The sequence below is a fragment of the Stigmatopora nigra genome, chromosome 6, assembly GCF_051989575.1.
Source record: "Stigmatopora nigra isolate UIUO_SnigA chromosome 6, RoL_Snig_1.1, whole genome shotgun sequence".
NCBI classification, from domain to species: Eukaryota; Metazoa; Chordata; class Actinopteri; order Syngnathiformes; family Syngnathidae; genus Stigmatopora; species Stigmatopora nigra.
In genome coordinates, this window is record NC_135513.1 from 7,631,917 (window position 1) to 7,656,453 (window position 24,537).

General features: G+C 38.4%; 2 protein-coding genes and 2 long non-coding RNA genes across 4 annotated transcripts; 2 read left to right on the top strand and 2 right to left on the bottom strand.

The window, feature by feature from the left end:
- Positions 1-184: 184 nt before the first annotated feature.
- Positions 185-10,855, bottom strand: gucy1b1 (guanylate cyclase 1 soluble subunit beta 1). The gene is made up of 13 exons (XM_077718800.1): positions 10,710-10,855; positions 10,415-10,488; positions 8,593-8,693; positions 8,132-8,250; positions 7,694-7,891; positions 6,346-6,576; positions 6,080-6,196; positions 5,786-5,919; positions 5,222-5,419; positions 3,970-4,207; positions 2,756-2,896; positions 1,921-2,075; positions 185-1,377 (listed from the first exon to the last, which is right to left on the bottom strand). Exons 1-13 carry the CDS (start codon positions 10,710-10,712, stop codon positions 1,254-1,256), a joined length of 1,833 nt encoding a protein of 610 aa, XP_077574926.1. The 5' UTR covers positions 10,713-10,855; the 3' UTR covers positions 185-1,253.
- Positions 8,138-16,747, top strand: LOC144198015 (uncharacterized). The gene is made up of 3 exons (XR_013326643.1): positions 8,138-8,280; positions 9,145-9,329; positions 16,572-16,747. It is a non-coding gene; the product is annotated as an uncharacterized LOC144198015 (long non-coding RNA).
- On the bottom strand, positions 11,772-22,543 carry gucy1a1 (guanylate cyclase 1 soluble subunit alpha 1). The gene is made up of 8 exons (XM_077718798.1): positions 22,154-22,543; positions 21,985-22,043; positions 20,333-20,412; positions 19,051-19,763; positions 17,432-17,917; positions 14,631-14,774; positions 13,954-14,108; positions 11,772-13,790 (listed from the first exon to the last, which is right to left on the bottom strand). Exons 1-8 carry the CDS (start codon positions 22,382-22,384, stop codon positions 13,652-13,654), a joined length of 2,007 nt encoding a protein of 668 aa, XP_077574924.1. The 5' UTR covers positions 22,385-22,543; the 3' UTR covers positions 11,772-13,651.
- LOC144198016 (uncharacterized) lies at positions 18,576-23,747 on the top strand. Its single transcript, XR_013326644.1, has 3 exons — positions 18,576-18,693; positions 18,799-19,791; positions 23,664-23,747. It is a non-coding gene; the product is annotated as an uncharacterized LOC144198016 (long non-coding RNA).
- Positions 23,748-24,537: the final 790 nt, after the last annotated feature.

Sequence of the window (24,537 nt, forward strand, 5' to 3'; positions counted from 1 at the left end):
ATATTGTATATACCCTGAAATACTTTTCTGCTTGATAGAAAAAAAAGATATCTATAATTTCTCGAGAATTGTCAATGGCAGTAAACGAGTAAAGGACTAAGAGTAACAAAGTACTTCAGATATGCAAAACAAAGGAAAATATCCACCAACATTAAAAAGTCAAGAAAATCACAACAAAAATAGCTCAATTTATAAAATTTCATTCTTTTATTCTTCAATTATATTTATGTAAAACAAAATACAGAGATTCTCCAAAGTTTTTCCACAATGTTTTGAACATCTTGTCAGGTTTTGACCCCTGAGCTAATAGATTACTGACTAGCTCTATCTAGTGTTAAATCTGAGAAGTGCAATAGAATGTAGGCTGAATTTAAGCTTCTACTGTAGTTTGGACACATTTGCTTTATAGACAGAATAATATACCACATGTATATCTTGTGTGCTGAGAACTCACATTGTGGTTGTTTTAGATTGTTATTTTTTTATTTTTCAGAGAAAGCAGTTGGCCCAAAAACAGTTTAAGGGTGAGGGGAAAGCGAAACGAATCACACAGACAAAAGAATAATCAATACCAGCCGCACCAAGTCAAAATAGATTGGATTAGGAAATCTATTGCCCCCAACATGTTTTTAAAATAGATTCCAAGAACTTACTTTTTTTCCCCTTTTTAAAATTGCAAAGGACATGTATCTAAGATTTGAAGAAGTCAGTTTATGACCAAACCAAACACAGTGTAAATAGTGGGAGTGCCTTAATGAAAGCTAAGAGACACTTAGGACTTCACATACTTTATATTTAACACACATTAACAAGATAAAAACACATTAAGCAACTATAAAATGTATACTACCTACGTAGAATGTGGAATAAAGTAAATATATGAAGATTCAAATATTTTACACTACCCAATAATGAAAAAAACTTTATCCAGCACGTTGGTGTGTTTAAAATGAATTTAAAATACTTTATAATGCTGTATAGTATTAAAAATTGTTAGTTTTTATTTTGACTTGAACATTTTGGATGAGTTAAAGATAACTGTGCATTTGGCCTGTGAAAAGTGCTTGACAAATACAGCTATTCGGACAAAAACTAATCTAAATGTGTTCGCTGAAATAGACTGCATATTATAGTAAAGTGAAGCACAATGGCACAGTGTCATAAACAAGCTTTGCATCATTATCAAAACCATGTTTTTTTTCATTCTACTTAATCCATTTGATGGATTAAAGTTGAAGCTTAAGTAGGACTTTTCAGTGGACTTCTTGTCTGGACAAGAACCACACTTTCATGGGGTCTTTCTTCCCTTTCATGGTGACTGGGCCTCGGTAGGCCAGGTGAAACTGAGGGTCTGCGTTTTCGGCGGACTGTAAGCACCTGGAAGACAATCAATTGAGACCTTTCAAAGATGGACAGCTGATTAAAATGTGCTATTAAAGTATTTAACTGTTTAAATAACAAGTGACTATTTTTGGTCATTAAAATAGTAGCAATTATTATTTTTTAATTGTTTTTTTGTGGGTTTTCTCTGGGTACTCTGGTTTCGGATACTTCTGGTACTCCAAAAACATACATGGAAGGCTCCAGTACCCACTGTGACCCTTGGGAGGATACGCGGTTTAGAAAATGAACGAATAAATTAGTACAATTGTAATAAAAACTAAATAAAACTGAATACAAAAAGTCTTAAGTAACATTCTAAAGTTGATTGTTTTTCTAAGTATTTTAACCATTGCATGGCTTTGTTGGTGATAGCGGAAGGGGCTGATGATAATTAATTCACCCTTTGCAGGCAAAAGGGTTTGGATTGCCAATGCTGTCAATGGCAGCCAACAACTTCAATGAGTTTTTAAAATTATTTTTAAAAAATCATATTTAGTCCATTATATTGTGAATAAACAACACAATGCCTTTTCTCACCTGTAAGTATACTCTGAAACATTGATTTTGCCTTTTTCCCCAGTGGTTTCGGTGCGACTTGTGAGGTTGACGGTGTTCCCGAAAAGGCAGTAGCGTGGCATCCTCTGGCCAATCACCCCCGTCACCACCTCTCCCGTGTGGATCCCGATGGTAATCTGCAAAGACAACAATCTTTCCAGAACAGCTCCCCAAGAGGTACTTGTAAGGAATCTAATGACTATTTCTTGTCAAGCGGGGGCCACTGTGGTGGTCTTTAGAGCGTGAAGGCGCTCTTGAAAAAGAATCTATTTTTAGCTCAAGTAGAGAGATGATTTGAGGGTTTTTTTCCGATGAAACTCCTCTCTTCTTCAGTGTGGGGCCAAATTAAATGAGCTTTTATCGTGGAAACATGCCATGCAGTCAGTGATGCAATTAAGCATTACAAATAGTTATGAACTTTTCAATTCAATGGCAGTTTGAAATTTGTAAAACAATTCATAATATTTAAATTCTAACTTTGTGGGCTTTTAGCACTATTGGTATACACCATTATTATTTTATAATTTAACATATATTCCTTGTTTTTGGCCATCAGATTTTAGGTCATGTAACCCAAGCCATGGTCTGTATGGTTAAGTTATTATTATAAAACCCTCACTAGCCCTATACTAAAGGGTTAAGAAAAAGTCAAGTTTAGTATCTGAAGAGGTCCAATCAACCTTAACTGGTCCACAAAGCTACAGCCATTTTATGCCACCAGTATCCAATGTGATATAAACAATGCTTTGAAGTCACGTGGAGACAATCAAATCAATATTCTTCCGACGTCGCAATATTTGAAGCGGTCCAATCCCACCTGTACGGGCTTGCCATCCACTTTGACCTGTCCTGCAATCTCCAACATGTCCAGCGCTAGGTGGCAGATGGATTTGGCGTGGTGGGTGCACGGCTCAGGCAGACCGCTCACCGTCATGTACTTGTCGCCCACTGTTTCCACCTGCAGAAAACATATTTCGATCAGATCATTTGCTTTATTTGACAATTTATTTGTCTCGCGTGAGCCAACTGACATCTTTCAAGATGCAGAGCAGCCAAAAAAAAAGCTGACATCAATTTTAAGACATGGAGGTGATGGCCATTCAACTCCTAGAGTAAATATGACTTCTTTTGGTGACCCAGTGCCTGAAGCCAATGGAGGCTTATGCTGGACGCGGCTGGGGTCTGTTCGACTCGGAGCGCATTTTCCCCTGAAAGCTTGGGGTGTAAATCTGCCACGTGAGCTCCACAAAGCACTATGCTCACTCTCTAAACCTGCTCTGTGTTGTTTAGAAATCAGTACTACTTTACCCCGGGCTAACAACTCAAGAACTCCACTACTATAAATAGTCCGTTGCAGCACGCAATAAGGGGGGTTACGTCACAATTTTGCAGAAAGGATCACGGCCGCATCCAAACACACATCCTTCCATTTTCTGAGCTGCTTATCCTCACGGGGGTGTGTCAAAGCCTGCCCCAGAAGACTTTGGGCAAAAGGCTGAACTCTATTACACCCCCAACCCTGGAGAGAAAAAGTGGTCCAGAGAATCAATCTTTGGAACAGGTTTCAAATATTTCAAGATTACTGGCGGTTTAAACCGAATGAGAAAAAGCTAGTAGTTTTTAGGTATAAGGAACTATAAAGGAACTGGAAATATTATATATATTTTTTGTTTCGGGAATAAAGTTGTATTTTGGGGCAGTTGAAATCACAATGGAACTGGAATTTTGAAGAAAAAAAAACAAAGGTTAAAATTGTATCTTTGGACACAAAAAGACATAATGCAACTGGAATAAATGGATTCATTTTTCCATAAAGTTATCATTTGAGGTACTACTTCTTGTACTGTGATGAATATGTCATTTATTCTAAAGGAATGAATCCTATTATTGTATTTTTTTTAGAACAAAGTAATATTTTATTTATGGGGGGGAAATAATTTTATCAGATTAAGGTCCGTTTTTGTTTTGTTTTGTTTCAAATCCTGTTTTTAAAGAAAGGTAAGTAATGAGATACGAAATCAAGTTTCCAACCTTGTACACATAGGGGTTATTTCGCGAGTCGGTCAAGATGTCGAAGCGGGTGTAAACGTCGTTGAGCAGGTTGACGATCTTGATGGCGCCCTCGGCGGAGGCGTGCTTGCTGCAGAAGGCATTGAAGCCCACAATGCCGCTAAAAAGAATGGTGACATTGTCGTAACGCTTAGCCGGTACAGGCCGCTTGTGTCTCAGTTCGTTGGCCACAGACGGCGGCAGGACGGAGTACAGCAACCTGAAAGTGGAAAAAAAGATTAAGGAAAAAATTAGGAAGATGAGCAGTTCTGTTGTCCATTGGCCAGATTGGACAATGTCCTTTTTGGATGCTCGTTTTTTCGCTCACCCACCACCTTTTTGTCTTTTCTACATTCTGGCTGCCTTTGGATGGAAGGCTTGTGTTTCTATGGCAACCACTTGGAGCACGCAGGCTTGTTTGAAAGCTTACAGGCACGCGAAAAGCTGTGCAGTGGAGCGTCCCAAGTCCGGCCTATTTGCTTTCATGTGGATCAATTACAATGGAATTCATGTCTTTTGCTACAAGCAAAACATACCTTTAACGGTACTGCGATATTTTAGGGCCCTTTTACAGAGCAGCAAAAGGTCAAAAGTCCTATTTTTTACTTGTAACTTTATTTTTTGAAATTCTCTTAGCTTTGATACAAAATGCCTATTTAGTATTTTTTTTTATGAAAAATTCATAATAAATTACAATTCATTTGTGATATTTGTAGCTCTGCATTTGTTACAATATTTTCAATATTTGCTGCTCCCCTCCTGCCAGATGAATAATGCTGAGCCTTGAGTGGAAAGTCAGACTTGCTGAGAATCAATAGATTGTCATCTTGCTGACACTTTCACAAGACTAAATGGGGTGGATTATTGTTTAAAATATGTCAATTGGACACATTTACAGCCAAAAGAGCAATTAGCAACATAAAACTATTATCATTACAGCAACTCATTTGACAATTTTAAAAATAATCCTAAAATAAATAAATAAAAGCATTGAAAGAGTAGAAATAAAATGGTCCCCCATGTAAAATAACATACATTTATTTCATTTTTCAATGATTATTAAATTATTTTAATTAATGTCTTAATTCTTTAACTTATGATTTAGTATTATTTAATTTGTTATTTTTACAAATTATTATCACGTACTGAGCTAATCCCCAAATTGATTTATGTATATTTGTTAGATATAAATTCAGGGGTTTCGAAGGGTTAAACTGGGAATGTGATCATTCACCTGTCTGTTTTCTTCTTCTCATCCTCCAGTGCCCGGAGTGTGTGCTGCAGGCGATCGGTGAGGATCTCTAGCTCCTGCGTCAGCTTGTACTCCTCACGGAACTGCTCGCCCAGGAGCACCAAGTCCCGTGTAGCGTCATGCAGCGGGATGTCGCTCAGGTACAGGCCTCTTCGTGTCAGGTCGTCCAGGTTCATCACACTTTGGAAACGGCGACAAAATATGTTTTTGTGGCAATGCTTTTGCAAACCATATATTTCTTTGTAATCACTTATAAGATTATATATCTTTTTCATCCCATCCCCTTTTTTGTTTTAACTTTGAAACGGTTCAAAATTCACTCGACTATCTTTCGATTCCTTCTGTAAGGTTTAGGGTTGCGGAAAATCATGTTTTTCAACAGAAAAGCCCTGTTCATTTAATGATGGTAAAAGTTGAAAAATAAATCTGGTCCTACTCTAATCATAATTCATTTCCAGATTTCTGGAAATGTTATTCAGGAAACATCAATGACAACAGGAAATAGGTCAAATGTGCTGTGAACACTGAGGTGTGGGATTGTCTTACCTAGGTGAGCAAAGAAAGAGGATGTTCTCAGCTTCGGGCAAATAAATCATCTGTCCTTTCAACCGCAGACAACTGATCTCCACACCTGTCAGCTCGTCCTCATTCTCCACCGTCTCCACATTCAGCAGACCCTCCTGTCAGGGTCGCACCACATTTAATAACATTTCATTGAATATTCGACCACAAGAACAGCCTAAAATGGGCAGAAAGTGCTTCCACACTTTCCTTTGTTAATTTTTTTTGATTCAATGTATCTTTTAACTGTACACAAAATGTTTTTACACATGATTCTACCTTGCTTCGCAGGACAAAGACCGTATTGATGTGCGAAAGAATGCCATGGTAGCTGAAGTCGATGTGCGGGCGGACCAGGGAGAAAACCGAAGGGAGGATGCAGGAACCAGGTTGGAGCTAAGAGTCAAATGAAAATGTGCATAATTCAGACGTAAAAAAGCTAGTCATGAATAGAAACGTGCAACACAGGTGGCCAAAATGTCAGCACTGTAAATAACTGACCCCTACATAATGAATAAAATAGTGTCGCCTAATGGCAAACAGACCTGGGGCAGCACTCGGTAAATGGCATTGCCGCACTGCGTGAGCATCAGGTCTTTGTCAAACATGAGGTGAAAGGGGAAGGCCTTGCAAAAAGTGTACGGGCTGATCCGTGTTTCCTGCGTGCCGTTCTCCTCGAAGCCGTCCAAATCTTCGTAGAATGCCTCTTCCTCAGATTCTTTTTCCTCGATCAGGAACTTGATGTGGTCACACTCCTCGCTCTTGGGCTGGATCATCTATATTTCAAGTTAAACATTAAACATCTATGTATCATCACAAAATGGAAAGACCTTGATTTTCTGTAGGTTCTTGAATCCGGCCCACTGTGCATTCATATGAACATATCACTCAAGTATTTGTTGTTTTAATTAGGAATTACTTTACTTTAGCTACTAAAGGGCTACTCATAAAAGAGTCTAAAGTTGATGTATTTTTTTCATAGGAATGAATGTGCCACATAAAAGGGCAAAGCAGTAACGGCTGTAGTTGTTAATGGTAATACTATTTATAAAGAATAATGTAAAAATGACATTAAATACAGTTAATACTGATAAAAACTAAATTCATAGTATTAAAATGAAGTTTTTAATATATACCAGAAATAGTATTTAATCTTATAAAGGACTACATTGGTTAAGGAAAATGTTTTTAATAAAATTTATATTCATTTTCCTCATTATAAAAAAAAACATTTAATGAATTTAACAAGGGCATACTTTTGTACCTCGGCTAAGAATATTATTGAGACTAGTGTCCGTAAATTATCTGTTAACATCCTTAATTAATCAATTCATCAATAGAATATAAGTACTATAATATGCATTACACCATTGTTCAGCTCAAGTCTATTATAGTAGAATTAGTCGCGTCCAGGATGACATTAATCAGTGTTGGCATAAGACACACTGACGTCAGACTACCATCTCTGCGCCCTGTTTCCACAGCAACCGTGGCTAATATTTCCCCAGATTGGGCTTCACATTTGGAACGTCTGCAGTTTTTTTTTCTTTCCTCACACACAATGCTTAAAAATGCATGATCCTTCTATTAAATCATTAGGGGGCAGCAAATGCAGAGTGTCGTGGCATCAAATTTTCCAATCTCATTTCATTAGTTAGTCATTGGAGAGTGAGCTTGCTTCATTAAGTATGTATATAAATGGTTAAAATGATGGCACTTGGTCAAATAACTAGATTCACCCTGAGAGCACTTGGTGCAAGAGACACTATTTCCTAGATCTAAAAATATTCCCAACCATATCCAGTCTCTCCTCTGCACTTTTCAATTAGGCAGAAGCCAAGAAAAAGCATGTAAAAAAAAATTGTGAGTAAAAAAAAAAAGGGCAAAGCAGACCTTCATCTCTATCTCTGTGCCATGGATTTGCTGTGCAACTGTTTTAATGATGCCAATCACGATGTCTTGCAGGCCTTCTCTCTCGGAATAGTAGTGAAGAATGAGATTGTTGCCCTTCTCAGCATCCGTGCAGCGGAACGAGGGAGCCCTCATTCCTGGATAAATGGTGCCCAAGTGGTCATGGAGGGCGTCTAAATTCTGAAAATATACCAAAAACCTCCACACTGTAAGTCGAATATGCTTGTGCAACATTAAGAGCTTTAACAAAAATGTCAGAATTAACAAAAAATCTGAATTGCGATAGTAACGCAGCCTAATGATAATTAAATTCAGGTTTTGAAGGCGGTCCAATTTTTAAAAAAAATCTGCTTGGTACTGTTCATAAGGCATGAAAATGTCATCATGTGGAAAAAGATATCGAAGTTGACAGACTTTTACCTGAAGGAATTCCCGGACATTTGATCCCAGCACACGCAAGATGGTGTCATATCCCGACTCTTGGCAAAACTCAAAGAACATCTTCCCGAACATCTGCAGGATGTCTCCTGCATCAATCTCTGCAATGTGAATGACGATTGGGACTTCAGGTAAGCAGCTCTCATGATCTCGTTAAATTCAGTCAAGGTTTATGTGAAAAATTGAAATAGTAAGTCATTAGCAATGATATAGAAGTAACTATTAAGGCATGTATGCTAAAATACATCCTTTTTATAGCCTTTATGTAAAATAGATTTTAAAAAGGAGTGTGAATGTCTTTGTTTGATTGGAAATTGTGACATTTGTAATCCATTAAATGAGGACACCAAGTTTTGTTTATTTTTAAAACATATTGACTCCAAACTTCTTTCGGTATGTTCACATTGATCAGTGTAGCTCAATAAGTACAAGAACAAACTTACTGAGAACTTTGCTGGCGGCAGCAACAAGATCGTACGTTTTGGCGTCATCGTAAATTATTCGAACGAGGAACTGGCCTTCGATGTCCAGTTGCGCTTCCCTCCTAGAAGGGAAATTCATGTTATACCAAACACAACATGAAAATGTAATTGAACTTGCTATCATAACTGTTAATCACGTTTAAATATTTAGTCACTCATGGGTATCACTGTACTATACAGCATCATTACCAAAGAGAAAATGTAATGAGATATTAATTAGTACCGCTAAAACTGGGGAAACAACCTTGATTTATGGAAACATTTGCTCAATTAATTCCAACCCATAGCAGGTGTAAAAGCATGCTGTAATAGAAAATAGCCATTCATTTGTCAATTGCTCAACTTCGGATCTAAGTTGAAAATGGAAAGAAATGGTAGGTGATGAATTGTATATGAGATATCAGTGAGATGCAATATGTCTGCACCCAGCAGAATAACAACTTTGGAAACATTTACACAAGACAGCTGCGGCTCTTGACTTTCGCTTGTACTTTTTTCCCCTCCCTCTTTTAGGGTCATGGCGGGTTCAGGGCCCAATGGAGTGAGCGTGCTAAAAAATGTCATGTTGACATTATACTGCAACAGAAAAGGAGGCGCTCAAGAGCAACACATTGAAAGGCCACTTGGAGCACATTCTTTTCCCACAGCTTTTCCTCCCAGCATAAGCAACAACCCATCCCAGGACCAATTTTATCTGAGTGAGTGACCAGCCCTTTCTACAAATTTCACAAATGACCCACTAAATAAATCATAAGCTATTTTTTGTACATTTCCAACCAAAGGAAAAACATCTACTTCCAAACACATAAATAAAGTCTATTACACATTTCACCTTTTCAATTGTCCAACTATATTTCTTGCAGGACATTGCAAGGGTTAAATGTTTGCAAATGAAGTAGTGACACTTACTGCTCTTTGGTTTAAAACCATTATTTTATTTTTGAAACAATATTCACAAAATTTTTGCAGACAATCGGTAATCGATAATTAAATGATGCCTGAATCATAGGCATAATGTGGGCTTATTAAAATATAGTAACAGGGTAACAATTTTGATATTTTTTTTTTTTTTTTTGGTTTGTTGATGTTTTTTTTTTTACATTTTTACATCAAACTATTCATATGCTTTAATTGACAGGGAGAAAATGATCCACAACTGATTTAAGAATGTCTAGTTGGACAGAAAAAGGTGACTTTAGAAACTTGTTTGTAGAGCAGTTCAAGACTTTTGATATAACATATCATCATTTGTAGCATATCATCATGATCAGGGGAAGAATATTTAAAGTGGCATTACCATGTGATGTATTTATTTTCACTGAACTAATAATTGACAACGATTGATGCCCAATGCATTTAAACTGTGAGAACTACTCATATTTCAGTGCCATTGACGGCATTAGGCGTCCGATCTAATTGATAGGAAGGGGTGGCAACTAACAAATTAAGTAAAAAGTATTTATATATATTTTTAAAACAATAACAACAACTTTTGCAGGCCTGTGCAATACTCTTTACACGTCTAAATGTTCATGTGCAACAAACACCTGACATTATGAGAGCCATTATGGAAATATACAGATCTCATAATAATATCACATAGTATACCTAGTATGAACTTGTGGTATGTATGATCTTGTTTGTTAATTATTAAAAGGGTCCCATGGGCCTGTGTCACGTTAGATCTCACTGCCTACGTCCAGTCATACATGTTATATGCCAACGCCAGCGAAAAATAGATAATTACAGTAGTCATCAACAAAATAAAAGCATAAACGCTCACTTGATGTCTTCCCATACTTCCGGTCCGTAATTCCTCAAAACGAGCAGCTCCAAGGCGTGATTCACAAAACCATACTGTAAAGAAGATCATGACACAAAAAACAACAGCATTTTAACACTTTTGTCCCTCATCCAACTCGTGTTTTGATATATTCGTGCTGCAACATGAACGTCTTTAAAATGACTGTATTCACCTGTTAATATACCGAGTAATAACCAATAGGGGAAGAAACGCTAAGCGGAAAAAAACGATAGATTGCCCAACCTTTAGATCATATCATATGAAAAAAACGTACCATATTGCAGTCTGGTCTTTCTTCTTTTTTATGCAAAAAGAATCGCTTTGGATAGAAATGTCATCGTTATGTTACAGATGCTGATAGTCTTTGCTGCGTCCATACCTCCTCGCTCCATCAGTTTGTGTTTGACAGCCCGTGTTTCCAATCGTATGGTAGAATACACATTACGTAACGGAAAAGAAGGCCAATGAGAATGCAGTTTGGTTTGTTTGGATGATGCTCATGATCCTGAACCCCTGCACAGTTTTAGTTCGACTGTTTAACAGCCAAAATATACAGTATACATTGTTGTTTAGATGTCTACAAAGGTCTGTTGAAATGTAGGCTTTATCTAAATAAATATATCATTTCAAAATCTTTTACAGCCATTAATTCTTTGACTGTCCTTGAAGGCAACCCACTTGTCCAAGCAAAAATGATTAGACGTCTTTCACAGTCAATGGCAGCCCATATATTAATATGCCCTAAAACCTAAAATAACTGACATATATTTACAATACTATAGCCACTCACTCATAATTGGAGATACAGTTGGTTTAAATACATTTTGCTAGATCAGAATATCCGTGCACATTTAATAACAAATAGCAATTTTGTTAATATTATTATTGTTTTATATTATATTATTATTATTTTTATATTATTTAATGTCAGGCAGACCGACGGATGTGTGGTTAGCGTGTCCGCCTCACAGTTCTGGGGTTCTGGGTTCAAATCCAGGTAAGTCCACCTAGTCGGAGTTTGGATGTTCTCCCTGGGCCTGCGAGGGTTTTCTCTGGGTACTCTGGATTCCTCCCTCATTGCAAAGACATTTAGGGTAGGCTTTTTGAACACTCCCATAGGTATTGGTGTGAGCGTGAATGGTTGTTTCTCTCCTCGTGCCCTGCAATTGGCTGGCCACCAATTCAGGGTGTCCCCCGCGTTCTGCCCAAAGTTGGCTGGAACTGGCTCCAGCATCCCCGCGACCCTTGTGATGATAAACAGATCAGAAAATGAATGAATGAATATGAATATTTCACCTCACATTGGTGTTTGTGGTTCAAAAAGATTCAACTCAAGTTCATTGATTTTGTATTTATTGCACTCTTGTTTACATTGCAGTACAGTAACAATTAAAGCACATTCTTATGGGTGATAGGAGGACATTCACTGTATAATAATGTCTTATATGCTCTTTGTGCTATGAAAACAATGTAATAAATAGAGTATAAACGTGTGCAGTGAAAACCGTAAAAATACTTTACTAAGAAACTGCAGTACTGGAATGTTTAACTAATGTATTTCAAATATAGACTTTAATGGAAGAATTTGTGGCTTGCATTCATTTAGAATGCAACAAAAGTGACCACCTTTTGATTTTATTTCACAGAAAACGTTTGATCCTGTTTCCCATAAGGCACCTGAGTCTTTTCTGTGAACCTTGATTCTAAATAGTACATTGTAAAGCCTTATTAATTTCTTTTAAAAATCTATGATTCGTAGAGCTAGTTTGGACTTTTCATTTAAATTGCTTAGACATGTAAAAGTTTAAGCAGCAATACAGAAATTTTAGGAGAAATATTCCTTAAACTACTACAGGAAAAATATTGGTAGACTAATTTTAAATTCTAACATTGCATTGGATAGCCGAAAAAGCAATTTGTCTCCCTAAAAATGTAACATTAGATTTCAGTAATATGTACTTTTTGGCATCATTCATTTCTTTGTGAATAGCAATCTTAAAAAAAAAAAAAAAACGACAGTCCGTGGTGTCTCAAATTGAGGATTAAAATCAGTTTTCACACTGTATTAATATCACCTATTTTCCATTCTCATGTTTGGGTTTTAGCTGAAGATGCTTTTAAGGAAATATTGCAAAATCCATTTGTTTTCCTTTTTACAACTGCCTCATATTAGTCAACAAGAATATTATGGTGCTGGTTTGAGAATGTTATGAATGCTGCATTCAAAACTGCTGGGAAGGTTGAGATATCTTACATACTAAACCTTTGATTTCAAGGCAGTAACTAAAGTATTTGAGAATTGCAACAAGCGATCAGGCTATTAATTGCATTGTTGGGATCGTTTTGAATTGCTACTAAAACCATTCACTTTAACAGTGGAACCTCGTGATATTAATGTCCTGAAAGTGATACATTTTAAAGTTCAATATATACAGTACATTCATGTTCACATGTTTTTCTTTAACTTGGGACGAACTGATTGACTTTAGATTACTTTGCATGGGAAAACATATTTTGCAATAAACATGGGTCATGGAGTAGATCGTGATAAAATTGGAAAAGTGTTATATCTTTTAAAATATCTGAAGAAGTGTGAATACATTGATCATTGATGTGAAGATTCTCACATTTGGTGTTATTGCCTGAAAAAATCTATTGGCAATTTTTCAGTACATTGCAAAAAAAAAAACAGTTTGGTGGCAAAATAATGGCAACTGTAAATAGAATATTCATCATTATTGTCAGCCGAAAAACATGCCAAGTAACATGTTTCTGCCCAGTCAAATTTAGCGAGTTTATTTTTCATGTTTTGACAGAAGTACTGTCTACCAGCATGTTTGCTCACACTCACACCTTGACTCATCTAATCAAAAATCTTACTGCGTTTGTCTTCGGTAGTGGGTAACGCCAACAAGGCTAAGAACCACTGATATACACCATTGAGGTTAAGTCTTTTTTGCCAATCTCTGAATAAACCGAGCATCAAAACCAACATAATCAGTAACAACAACTCAGTGTGATATTACTTGAACAAAACATATTTAACACGAGCATCAATTACTTGCCAAAGTCCAGTGAGGCCGAACTCCGGAATATCAATGGTCGAATGTATTGTGAAACGGCCGCAAAGAAGACAGACACTAAGCCACGTTAATAATTGGACAACTCTAATATAGAAGCACTGATATGAGTGTTGTTTTTTGCAACAGCTGGACTTCATTTCCGAATTAGTTGTGAAGTTTTGATGGAAGCCTCTAAAAAGTAACAAATACCAGCAATGTCATCTGGGAAGTTGGACGGAAGCTCCTGCCTGCTCCTGGGAATGAAAACAAACTCTGGACGCTCCTTCAGTAATCTAGGATGAAGAGTACACAAATAAAACGTAAATCAGTAAGGCAACTGACTAGACACTGGAGAAAAGGCAGCAATCCTTGAAACCTTCTGTTTCCTGTCTAGCACATGCAATCTTCCCTACGGTAACCTTGGAAACGGAAGACACTAGCTCGCAGAGATGTCACCTGTGTGTGGTCGGGCTGATGTTGATTTTACGGGGTTGGCTGCACGACTCAAACTTGTTGGCCAGGGTGACGTTATTACCGAAAAGGCAATAACGGGGCATCTTCACTCCGACTACACCAGCGAGCACTGAACCAGTGTGGAGGCCGATACGCATCTGCAAATAAGAAATGCGTATTTAACATGACTACTTTATGCAGTTTATAGCTGTGGCCCTGAGTTCAATTTTAGTAAGCTTGGATTTAGTGCACAAATCCAGTCGCACGAATGGATGGATAAATCTGGATAAGCCTAGATAAATCATTTGAATGGCGGAGTTGTCAATTGTGGGATGTGATTGGCCAGAACATTTGAGTGTGCTTCATTTATTACCATAAAGAGTCATCAACTATTGTTTATATTCAAAACATTGTGTTTATCTGATGGAATAGCACAACCATTTATCCATGCTGAAGTCCGCATGTAGACAAAGTTATAAACTACTTTGCAAAACAAAGTAACCACGTAAATTTAGAACAAAATCTGATTATTTTCTGTCTCACTGTGCGGAATGTGAGATAATCAGTCAAGCAGAATTCTGTTGTTTTATAAAAATTGATTTGGATTTGTTTGCCAGACAGATTAAGCTACTTTGTTGGTTTGTTTTTTTCTTCTGGGTTTTGGAAAACTGGTCCCTCACCTGTATTTGTTCTCCAGTTGGTGTTCTGACTTCATCAGAAAGTTCCATCATCTTTAAGGCCATCAGTGCAATCTGGGCCGCATGAGTGTCACTCTCCTTATGTAGGCCACCAGCTACACAATAGGCATCCCCAATAGTCTCCACCTGAACACAGATCACACCAGCACGTATTAGAACAAGATAGTTTCAGTATATCGTGACAATGTGTGCTTAATTGCTGAAAATTGTTTCAAGACAAGTATAGTTTTATTCCTATTTGTTGCTGGTTTGATGGAGCCTACCCAAGCATATTTTGGGCAAGAGGACATGAAAACCCTGGACTTGTTACCAGACACTCACAGGACACATACGTACAGGGGAAAAAAACATGGTCAACCAACCATTTTCACTCACATTCACATCTATTTCCACCCATTATCAATCATTCCTTTTTCATGAATATATTCCTATTTCATAAGTAACAGCCCAGTGAAATGGGAGTCAAAATAATGAATTATTTGCTTGAACCAATGAGGGGTGCTAGCAAACAGACTAGATTGTTTCTTAAGGCTACAAAACACTCAAGATTTCGCCAACAAGACTTGGCGAAACATCTCTCATGGTCATTTTTGGCTCACCTTGCACACAAATCTACTGCCGTGTGCTCGGAGAGAATATCTTTTGGCTACATTTTATGGACAATTTGCTTGCACATAAACACTCGAGAGAAGATGTTATTGTGTCAGTGCTGTAACCTTTCGGCCTGGCTTGATAGTGTAGTTACAATTTGAATGAGGAAGTTGCACTTGTGGCCAATAGCAATAAACTTTTTTTTTTTTTTTTTACTAATAGCAGTAGATCTCTCATTTAGGCTCTCCTGTGGAAAAATGCAGTTGAGGAGGTCATAAAAAGTAGCTTTTTTTTGCTATAACCCAGCACTAAATTGCTGAAAGAAAGTTTTTGGAAGATTTTCAGCACTTATCTTCAAATATATATCATGTATTTAGAAGCAAATCTCAGAAATATCTTTACATATTCAGAACCCTCCATGATTTCTAGATGACTATATATTATCATTAATTAAAAAAAAGAAACTTTTAACGCTATGAGGAACACATTGAAGTGGAGGACCATCTGTCTTCCATCCTCCAGGACAAGATAAGAGTACTGAAAGCTGACAGCTATAAAATCTCTATTGTACTTCATTTTTGCTGTTTTAAAGTCATCTGCTTTCATGTAACTAGAGAGCAGTCGACAACTATGTGACACAGACAAATGAAACTATTTTTAGACATATACAAGCAGAGTGGAACAGGGTCCTGAAGGAGCTTCATTGCGTCTTTACGATGCATTTGCCAAATACGTAGCTATATCTTTGTTAAGGCTTGGCTGACATGTTGTTTATAGCCTACAGCCTTTGGCAGCCCTCGCCGATGACTGATACAGACTCCCGGCGTCATTCTGCAGGTATTTGATGCAAATCACTCAGGGTGAAAATCTGATGGTCCTATCTGCTACATATATTCAATTGAGTCTTCTGTCAGAAATAAAAGGGCATGGTGCTTTAAAAATTGAAGCTTGTTATAAATAGCAGTCCGTTGCACTTGAAAAGACTGAATCACTTCACTATCTTGGGAACTACTAATGGAAAGTTAGATTTATAACAAAAAACATAGTTCAAACTTGTTCGGGTTCGATTTTGTTTCCATTTGTTCTTTAAAGGTAAAAATGTGGTTTGAATTAATCACATCACGGACATAAAGTCACGAATCAAGCACTTATCTCTCAATTGCTTTGGAAGTGTCTATCCTGAATGACAGAATTAATAATGGTTCTTTTATATTATGTTATGATACAAAAACATATGAGTATAATTCATATGAACTCATTTGAATTGAAATGCCATTAATCTATGCTATAACTCATATTAACAAACCATTTTTTGTACTTTTTTTCACATAGAGCATCGTATTGTAGAAAACTGTTCGACCCAGGAGGAAAACCAAGAAGCAAATCCCAAGGCACACGGTAGAAATGATGTAGCCCAGTTCAAAGCTGAAATTTTGCTGGATATAGGCCACACCTCTCTATGTGAGAACCTAAAGACTACAACGGATACATTCCATATGTGGCGGACCCGGTGGATGAGTGGTTATTCTGTTGGCCTCACAGTGGGAGACCTGGGTTCAAATCCAGGTCGATCCACTTGTGTGAAGTTTGCATGTTCTCCCCGGGCCTGTGTGGGTTTCTTCTGGGTACTGTTTTCCTCCCATATTCCAAAAACATTCATGGTAAGCTGATTGGAAACTCTAAATTGCCGCCAGGTATGAGTGTGAGTGTGAATGGTTGTTTGTCCCCTTGTGCCATGCGATTGGCTGGCCACCAATTCAGGGTTCCCCCTGCCTCCGGTCCGAAGTCAGCTGAGATAAGCTCCAGCCCCACCCGTGACCCTAGTGAGGATAAAGTGGTTCAGAAATTGAGATGAGATGAGCGACATTCCAAAAGTGTAATCATTGTTTGTTTGTTTTGTTGTTTCGTTTCCTTTCTTTTTGTTGCCTATGAGTCAGAAGCTAGAGTCAAGTTGTTTGTTTAGTCTGTGTGTGAATGTGTATGAATTGTGGCTGAAAGTATAGCTTTCTAAGTACTGTAGATCTGGCCAAGCATCCTAGCCACACATTGTAGTACTTCATAAATTACAAAATAACCAAACAATTTTCGCAACAGGTTGCAAAATCCCTGCCGTTGATCTAAAATGAAATAATCCCAGTTGTGGCACTTGGTGGCAATGTCATTAATGTACAATTAAAAGAAGGTGCACTTACCTTGTAAACATCAAGCTCCCCACAATGGTGGTCAAACCTGGTGTACAGCTCATTGAGCATGGTGATGACTTGCATCGGCGTGCACAGCGAGCAGACAGCAGTGAAGCCTACTAAGTCGGAAAACAACAATGTGACTTGCTCAAAATTCTTGGCTTGGACCGTTTGACCCTGCCACAGCTGCTGTGCTACAGTGCCAGGAAAGATGGAGAAGAGAAGGTCCACTGTTTTCTTCTTCTCTTCCTCAAGCGCCTGGTGAGCCTGCTCCAATGCCGCTTTGGCTTTGCCCAGACGCTTCTTCAGACCATCCTGTGCTTTGGCCTGTTCGCCAACAAGGACCACATCGCGCAATGCGTTGTGAATAGGAATGTCGGACAAGTAGAGGCCGCGGCCCGTTAGCTCTTCCAGCTTATCCACACACGGCGAACCCAGGAACAAGATGACGTTAGACTCGGAAACGTAGATCATTTGGCCCTTGAGGTCCATGAGCTGAAAAGACAAATCGTTTAGATTGAGCCGCCATCTGACGGTGAGGGATTTCCAATCTATTAGGGGATGGCAGTGAGTTTGAATGATTATCTACTGCCATCAACGGCAGCTGATGTAAGGTGGAAAATTTGGAGTGGTTCACATCATGTGTTATGACTAGGAAAACAAAGTATTGGCAGCTCTTCAGTGCATAAATACGTCATCCATGCCAGAGCCAGAATATTTATTTATATTTCAGGGGAATGCCATTTCTAAACACGACAAATGTCATCTGACCAATGTCTGCCTTCTCTAACATATGCAATATGCTGTAGATTATAGATTTTATTTTTGTTTCGGAATTATGAATTGATACTTTTGGTGTATATTGGGTTGCCTTTAAAAAAACATGTTGCTCATTTAAATTGAATACCGATGGAAAAACTGAGTTTGATTTATTTGATAAAAGGACAAAACATATTAATGAATATATGTGATTATGTAAGAATTTAGCCTATGGCTAATTTCCACCTTTAGTCAAAGACCTTATTGACCAGTAATTCATGTTGAATGGATAATATCTTTTTTCCAAGAGTAATTGTTTTGTGGAAAAAGATGAGAGGAGAAACCAGTACCTTGCGGATGTATTGTACTGTAACATGGTTTTGTCTGTTTTGCAGTGGATGTGCCCACATGGGAAAATCTTGGAGACAAAAGAGGATCCTTTGCTGCTATTAACATGCACACTTCCAGCACATTTTTTAAATCAATTAATGTGTCGGACTTTTCTGTTGAAGGTAAGATTGTATGATTCATTTCAGATTTTGTCAAATTGATTAAGCATCAAGGTTTGTGGTTTATGTACTGTCGCTTAATATGTTCCTTCATCCCTTCTAATACAGGCAGATTACTGTATTTTTTAAACAGCTCCTCCTGCAACTGTGAGAATAGTTAAATCTCTGAGTTCTTTTCATGGCGACCAGTCGCACCCTTCCATAAATAGACCGAGCCTTTGATGGAGGAAAAGCCTCTGACATTTGCTTTGGATCTCAGTTGGTGGTAAAATGATGATCTCCGCCTTGGACTGAGCAGTACAGCAAATAAGATTGACCGAAAAACATCCTGCTTGGTTGTGTTCAGGAATCTGGACTTACCTTCACTGTATTGTCAGCTCCCAAGACCCCGTGCTTGATCCGAAGGACAAACTGGGTATTGAGCATGGTCAGCATGCCTTGGAAGGTGCATTTAATCTGAGGCCGCACGATGGCAAAGTGTTCTTGGAAGCTGGAAGCACGCCTGAGGCCGTCCTTCCTGCTCAGTCTCTTCCTGAGCCCGTGTCCGATTTGCACCAGAACAAGATCCTGGTCCAGGATTAGATGGAAGGGGAAGATAGTGGAGAACAAAGAGGTAGGAAGGGTCCCGGCTGAGGTCGCCCGCAGAGGACTGGGGCTCAGGCTTTTATCGCCTTTGACAATCACTGTGTAAAGAAGACTGTGCTGAGGATTGGACTGAAGGATGCTGTCTTTGGCACTGGGGGGGTCCATCAGAACATCCACTGTGGTGTGATAGAGCACACGGGCGGCCGCCTTGATGACCCCGGGGAAGAAAAGCTCAGTGGTGGGGCGGGGGTTGAAGAAATAGACAGTGAGCAGACCCGGATCTTTGTCCAAGCACAGCACCGACACTTCCTTTACGCAATCCCCTCCATCTGCTTGGGGGGCATTGCTCTGCTTCAGAAGCACGTTGAAGCTGTTGAGGAAGTCATGAAGTGCGCCCCCTACCACCCGCAAAATGTGGCCGTCCTCCTCGTAGCACATGTGGAAGAGCTCCTCCCCGAGAGACACTCTCAAGGTTTCCATCGGGATCGCTGAGGGAAGGATAATGAAATGCTGAAGGTACAGTACATTTACATTGTTAGACAAGCTGCATACTGACTGTATCATCGATGTGTGATTTATTTAGTGATATCTATTTAAAAAAAAGACAAAAAAAACAGGGTTTCCCCCCCAAAAAAAATTTATTACTGACTTAATCACTCATAGAATTTACAAATCTTTGAGTTTCTCCTTTAAATTTAAATGGAAAAAAAACGTAGGTCCTTCAATCCGTATTACTGAACAATCTTTTGCAGCTTCTGGGATATTTGCTATCCTGCAGAATGTCTAGGACACCAAAATATTTACATAAAAGTGCAGAGGGAGTGTGACCTTTTGTGAAGTATTGTAAATTTAGCCCAAAATTCCTGGGACAACACTAACTTTGTGGTTTTAATAACGTTTTACAACAGTCATTTTGAAATATCCATCCATTTAATTTCTACAATTTAGGTAGGATACATGTGAATTTTCAAAATGACTTTCTCACATTATTGACTCAAAAGTTACACTATGTTCAAACACTGAGCATTATAATTGTCAAATGTGAAATGAGTCTTACCTGTTTTGGTTGAGTACGCGTTCATCATTTCCATCAAATGCTCCGGTTCATCTCTGCAGTCTGTGCAACAAAATACAAAGCTGCAAAAACAATGATAAAGTTACCACATAAGGCTGAGATAATTTCATACAAATCAGCCTGCAAAATTGCTATCCAGTAACACATCTACAAATACTATTAAGTAGCATTTGCACTATCATCACTACAGCTACTATCATTTGACAATATTGCTATATACTTTGTATATTAGAGGAAAACATGTCATAAAGAATGACAACATAAATTTCCAATGTTTAGAATCAGTATTTTTTATCTCTATAAATAATTTCAAACCTGAAATAATACGTTGTTTAATAACTGATTCCGATACAAACACTCTGTTATGTTTCCAAGACAGATGAATGTGCCAAAAGCAATAAAATGACTTGACTATTCTGCCCAAAACACCTACACACAGACACGATGAATTAGTGTAGTGATCCTTCAACCATGGGTGTGAAAAAGAGTGTTTATAACTCTGTACATCCCTATTGAAATCCCAGTTTTTGTATTATAAAAAATAAATGGTTACATCTTTTTAAAATGTTTCTGTGTAAGGGATTAAAATTACCTGATGAAAATTGAATGAATAATTGATATTCATATTAAACGAGAGAGAGCATATGCACCTGCGACCGTTTTAGGGCCTCCAAATAAAATGGCACATGTCCCCAACCTTCTTCTCACCGTGGAATACTAAAGCTCATCCTATTTTCCCGTAGACCGCCATATGGGGAGAGCCACAACTTAAGACAAAAGCGTGGGGAGGAAGTTGCACGAACGGCAAAAAAAAACAAGTCCCAAGCATAATAGCAATTAATTATTATTATTATTATTATAACAACTTTACACATTTAAAGTTGGATGCCAAGATTTAAAACGTTAATATTTATTTCTAAGACAGACCAGCACCAGGTAATTCACATAATTCAGACAGTTCCAAAAAGTGAACTGACCTCTGATAGAACAAAATCTCAGCAAAACTATATTTTGACACAAAGATCATATCACACATGACTTACTGCCTAACAAGTTGGTCATTGGCCTGCAAGATAAGACAAAAACCAATTGAAACTCTTTATAAGCAAGTTCTTTAAGTATTGGACAGAAAAGCAAAAACTTACCACCACTTTCAGATATTAAAAAAAACACAAATGTCTGAATTGGGACAATAGTGTTAAATATGCAGATGCCACCTTAGTTTACAAATCTTCCATTACATAGCACCTCCTCCACTGCAAGATTTTGTACAAAAAATCCAACACATCAACAAGGGCTGGCTGTAGAGGTGACTGTGTAGTTCCCTTCAATAAGAGTGGTCAGTCAAAGCACCTTCTCTTTCTGTACCTCACATACCTGGAACTAAATACTAATTACCATACATGAACTCCCATCTCTGAAACTCTGCACCAAACATCTTAAAGCCTGGCTGTTATCCTTATTGCGTGGGGTGCTGGAGCCTATCTCAGCTGACTTCAGGCCAGAAGCGGGGGACACCCTGCTTGTGTGGGTGTGTGTGGGTGTTCATTAACATGAATAGGAATATGTTCATCAATACGTGCTGTTCCTTGTTCAATAAATCCAACTTTGTGCATCAAAGAAGATAACATTACCTTTCAGAACTCCCTCTTTGGTTCATCATTCCTTGGAGGGCAGCATGGAGTCTCTGAAACTATATAGTAAAGTTAATTAGTATGGGATGGGGGATTGGAGGAATCCTTAAATGGTAGCCAATGTTCATTTTAAGGCGACCCTTTCTATTCTGAGCACGTTAGCACCTACCTGGGGACACGCCAGTTTGCGAATGCTTTCTCCGAGAGTATGTAGGTTGACTTTGGCTCTGCTGCTCCTCGTTCTCGGTGCGATATCACGCGTCCTTCTTCTCCCACCGTGCACAACCGAGCTCTCCCCGGCATCTCCATGCTGCTCGTCATCCTCCTCCTCCTTCTGGTTGCTTTTGGAGAACGGACACTCTCCGGATATGTTGAGTTCCTTCAGCCTGGCGCAGAACATCTTCACAGGTACTGCGATGTCCTCACCACATAGGCGCAAGGCTCATTGTGCATGCAGACGGAGGCTCCAAAATGCCGCTCGCGTTTTAGTTTTCGCACCCCATCCTCGCTTAATCCTTTGGACTGATGCTGGTACTGAGCGATCGGCAGCCCCCCTAGACCCCCGGCCCCACCCCCACCCCCCACAGCCCCCACTCAAAAGAGCCAATGACCAGATGAAGGAGGTGGAGAGCTGGGGAGGGCGAGTGGAGGGTTGGCAGAAGAGCTGCAGGCCAATCCATGACCGTGCAGGCACGTCTGATGGAGCTGAGCGACCTATCAGCAAGGAGACATTATTTCCAGATGACTTCTTGCATGTAATACACTTTTTCCCCCCTCTCCTTCTCTATAACTGCATTTGGTTGAGCGAGTGGTTTGCGTGCCTGCCTTGCAATTTTGATGGATAGGGTTTGAATCCCAACTTTCACCTACACAATTTTAAATAAATTAACTAAAATGCCAGCAGCTTTTCTTTGGCAGAACTTTACCGTTAAAACAAGCTCAAATTGTACTACAACTGCCAGGCCCCTCCATAAAAAATGTCATCAACTCAGAGACAAAATAAGGTAGTACCACTGCTACTAACCAACTTGGAAACAGAACAATAATAGTTTTGCAATTAGTTATACTCCTTCCTGAGAAAATATAAATGAATTAACTAAGAATCTCTCTCCATGTTTATACATGCTTGGAATCTCATCTCATTTTCTGAACCGTTTCGTCCCCATTAGGGTTCCAGAGGGTGCTGGAGCCTATCCCAGTTACATGCTTAGAATACACCTATCAAATTTCAATCTATGTATAATTTCAAGCAAAACATATACTGTGCACAAGTCACCGAAAGAGCAATTATGAACACACTTTTCTTGTAAAGTGCTATTTCTGTCACTCCTACAAAAAATATCTTAAGATGCTAAAATTTAGTATCAAGCAATATATATTGTGCCAACAAAACATTAGCGGGACACTTTTCATCAAAATGCATGAGAAATTTTCTCCAAACATTTTACTGCAAAAGCAATATACTTTATGTCCTCATCTGCTGCTATTTATCATTTTTCTCTGTCAGATCCATTACTAAAATATACATTATATAGCCATCAATCATGAATTCTAAAACTGAATAATGACAAATACCTCACAACCAGTTGTATACGTCCATCCGGCCAAGTGTCATCACAGATATGCAAAATATATATACATACTTTATGCATATGTCTTCCTTGTTACGTGTCTTCCAGGTCCTGTTTATGAAATGTCAAGAAGGTAGTAAGAAGTATGTTGCAACAGGGTGAGATTTTACCAGAAATACACAGCAAAAAAAAATCTATTTTGAGCCTCACATGATCAATGCTAAATTAAACTACTTCCTATTGATTGTAGCATTCATTTAAATTATAACTCCTCAAGTAATGAATATTATATAATTGCATCACTTTTTAAATTTGAATACTGTGTCAAATGCTTGCACATATCTTCAGATATTATGTCTGCACTCATAGACTTTGTTTATTCAGCTGCATATTTACTTTGTGGATGTTATGGTAGCTATCTAAGCTGACCCTACTGTTGACTGGTCGCCAGTCAATTTCCCAATTTCCCACTCATTCATCAAAGGATCAGCGTTTGTTGTCTCAGCGGGGACGTACATTTCTTGTGAAAATTTTGCAGTCCTACTTTCCCTCCAGTCTTGTGTCCACTCTCCTGCTTGGTCTTGCATGGATGGTTGCTGTATTGTCCCCTGAGGCAAACAGATGATTTACAATTAAACTCTTTCTTGTTTTCATTTTCTTATTACTTTTGGACCATTAATGAAATTTCCCTACAAATTTACAGGAAGTGGAATGCTGCAAATATTAATGCAAAAAAAAAAAAAAACAGAAGGGAAATGTCCATCCATGGTTTCCCATGATTCATAAGAAGGGTGACATGGGCACTGATGCTAGAATAATTACATAGTGTATGCCTCACTCCTTTCTACTAGTCCCTGACCTAGTAGAGGCACACATATACAATGTAGATGTTACGCCTCACATGGTTGGATTGACATATATAGAACTACTAATAGTATACTATTGCAATGTGGTCAGATACAATAAATGCATTTTTTTGCAG

Bases quoted from the DNA above. Each gene is read 5' to 3' on its own strand.
- gucy1a1 (XM_077718798.1), bottom strand. From the start codon at position 22,384: ATGTTCTGCGCCAGGCTGAAGGAACTCAACATATCCGGAGAGTGTCCG. The intron at 19,764-20,332 runs GTAAGACTCATT...TCCTTCCCTCAG, and splicing joins CGCGTACTCAACCAAAACAG to CGATCCCGATGGAAACCTTG. The intron at 17,918-19,050 runs GTAAGTCCAGAT...TTGTCTTTTCAG, and splicing joins GAGCTGACAATACAGTGAAG to CTCATGGACCTCAAGGGCCA.
- gucy1b1 (XM_077718800.1), bottom strand. The intron at 8,694-10,414 runs GTGAGCGTTTAT...TTTCCCTTCTAG, and splicing joins GAAGTATGGGAAGACATCAA to GAGGGAAGCGCAACTGGACA. The intron at 6,197-6,345 runs GTCTGTTTGCCA...TTTGACTCTTAG, and splicing joins TTTACCGAGTGCTGCCCCAG to CTCCAACCTGGTTCCTGCAT.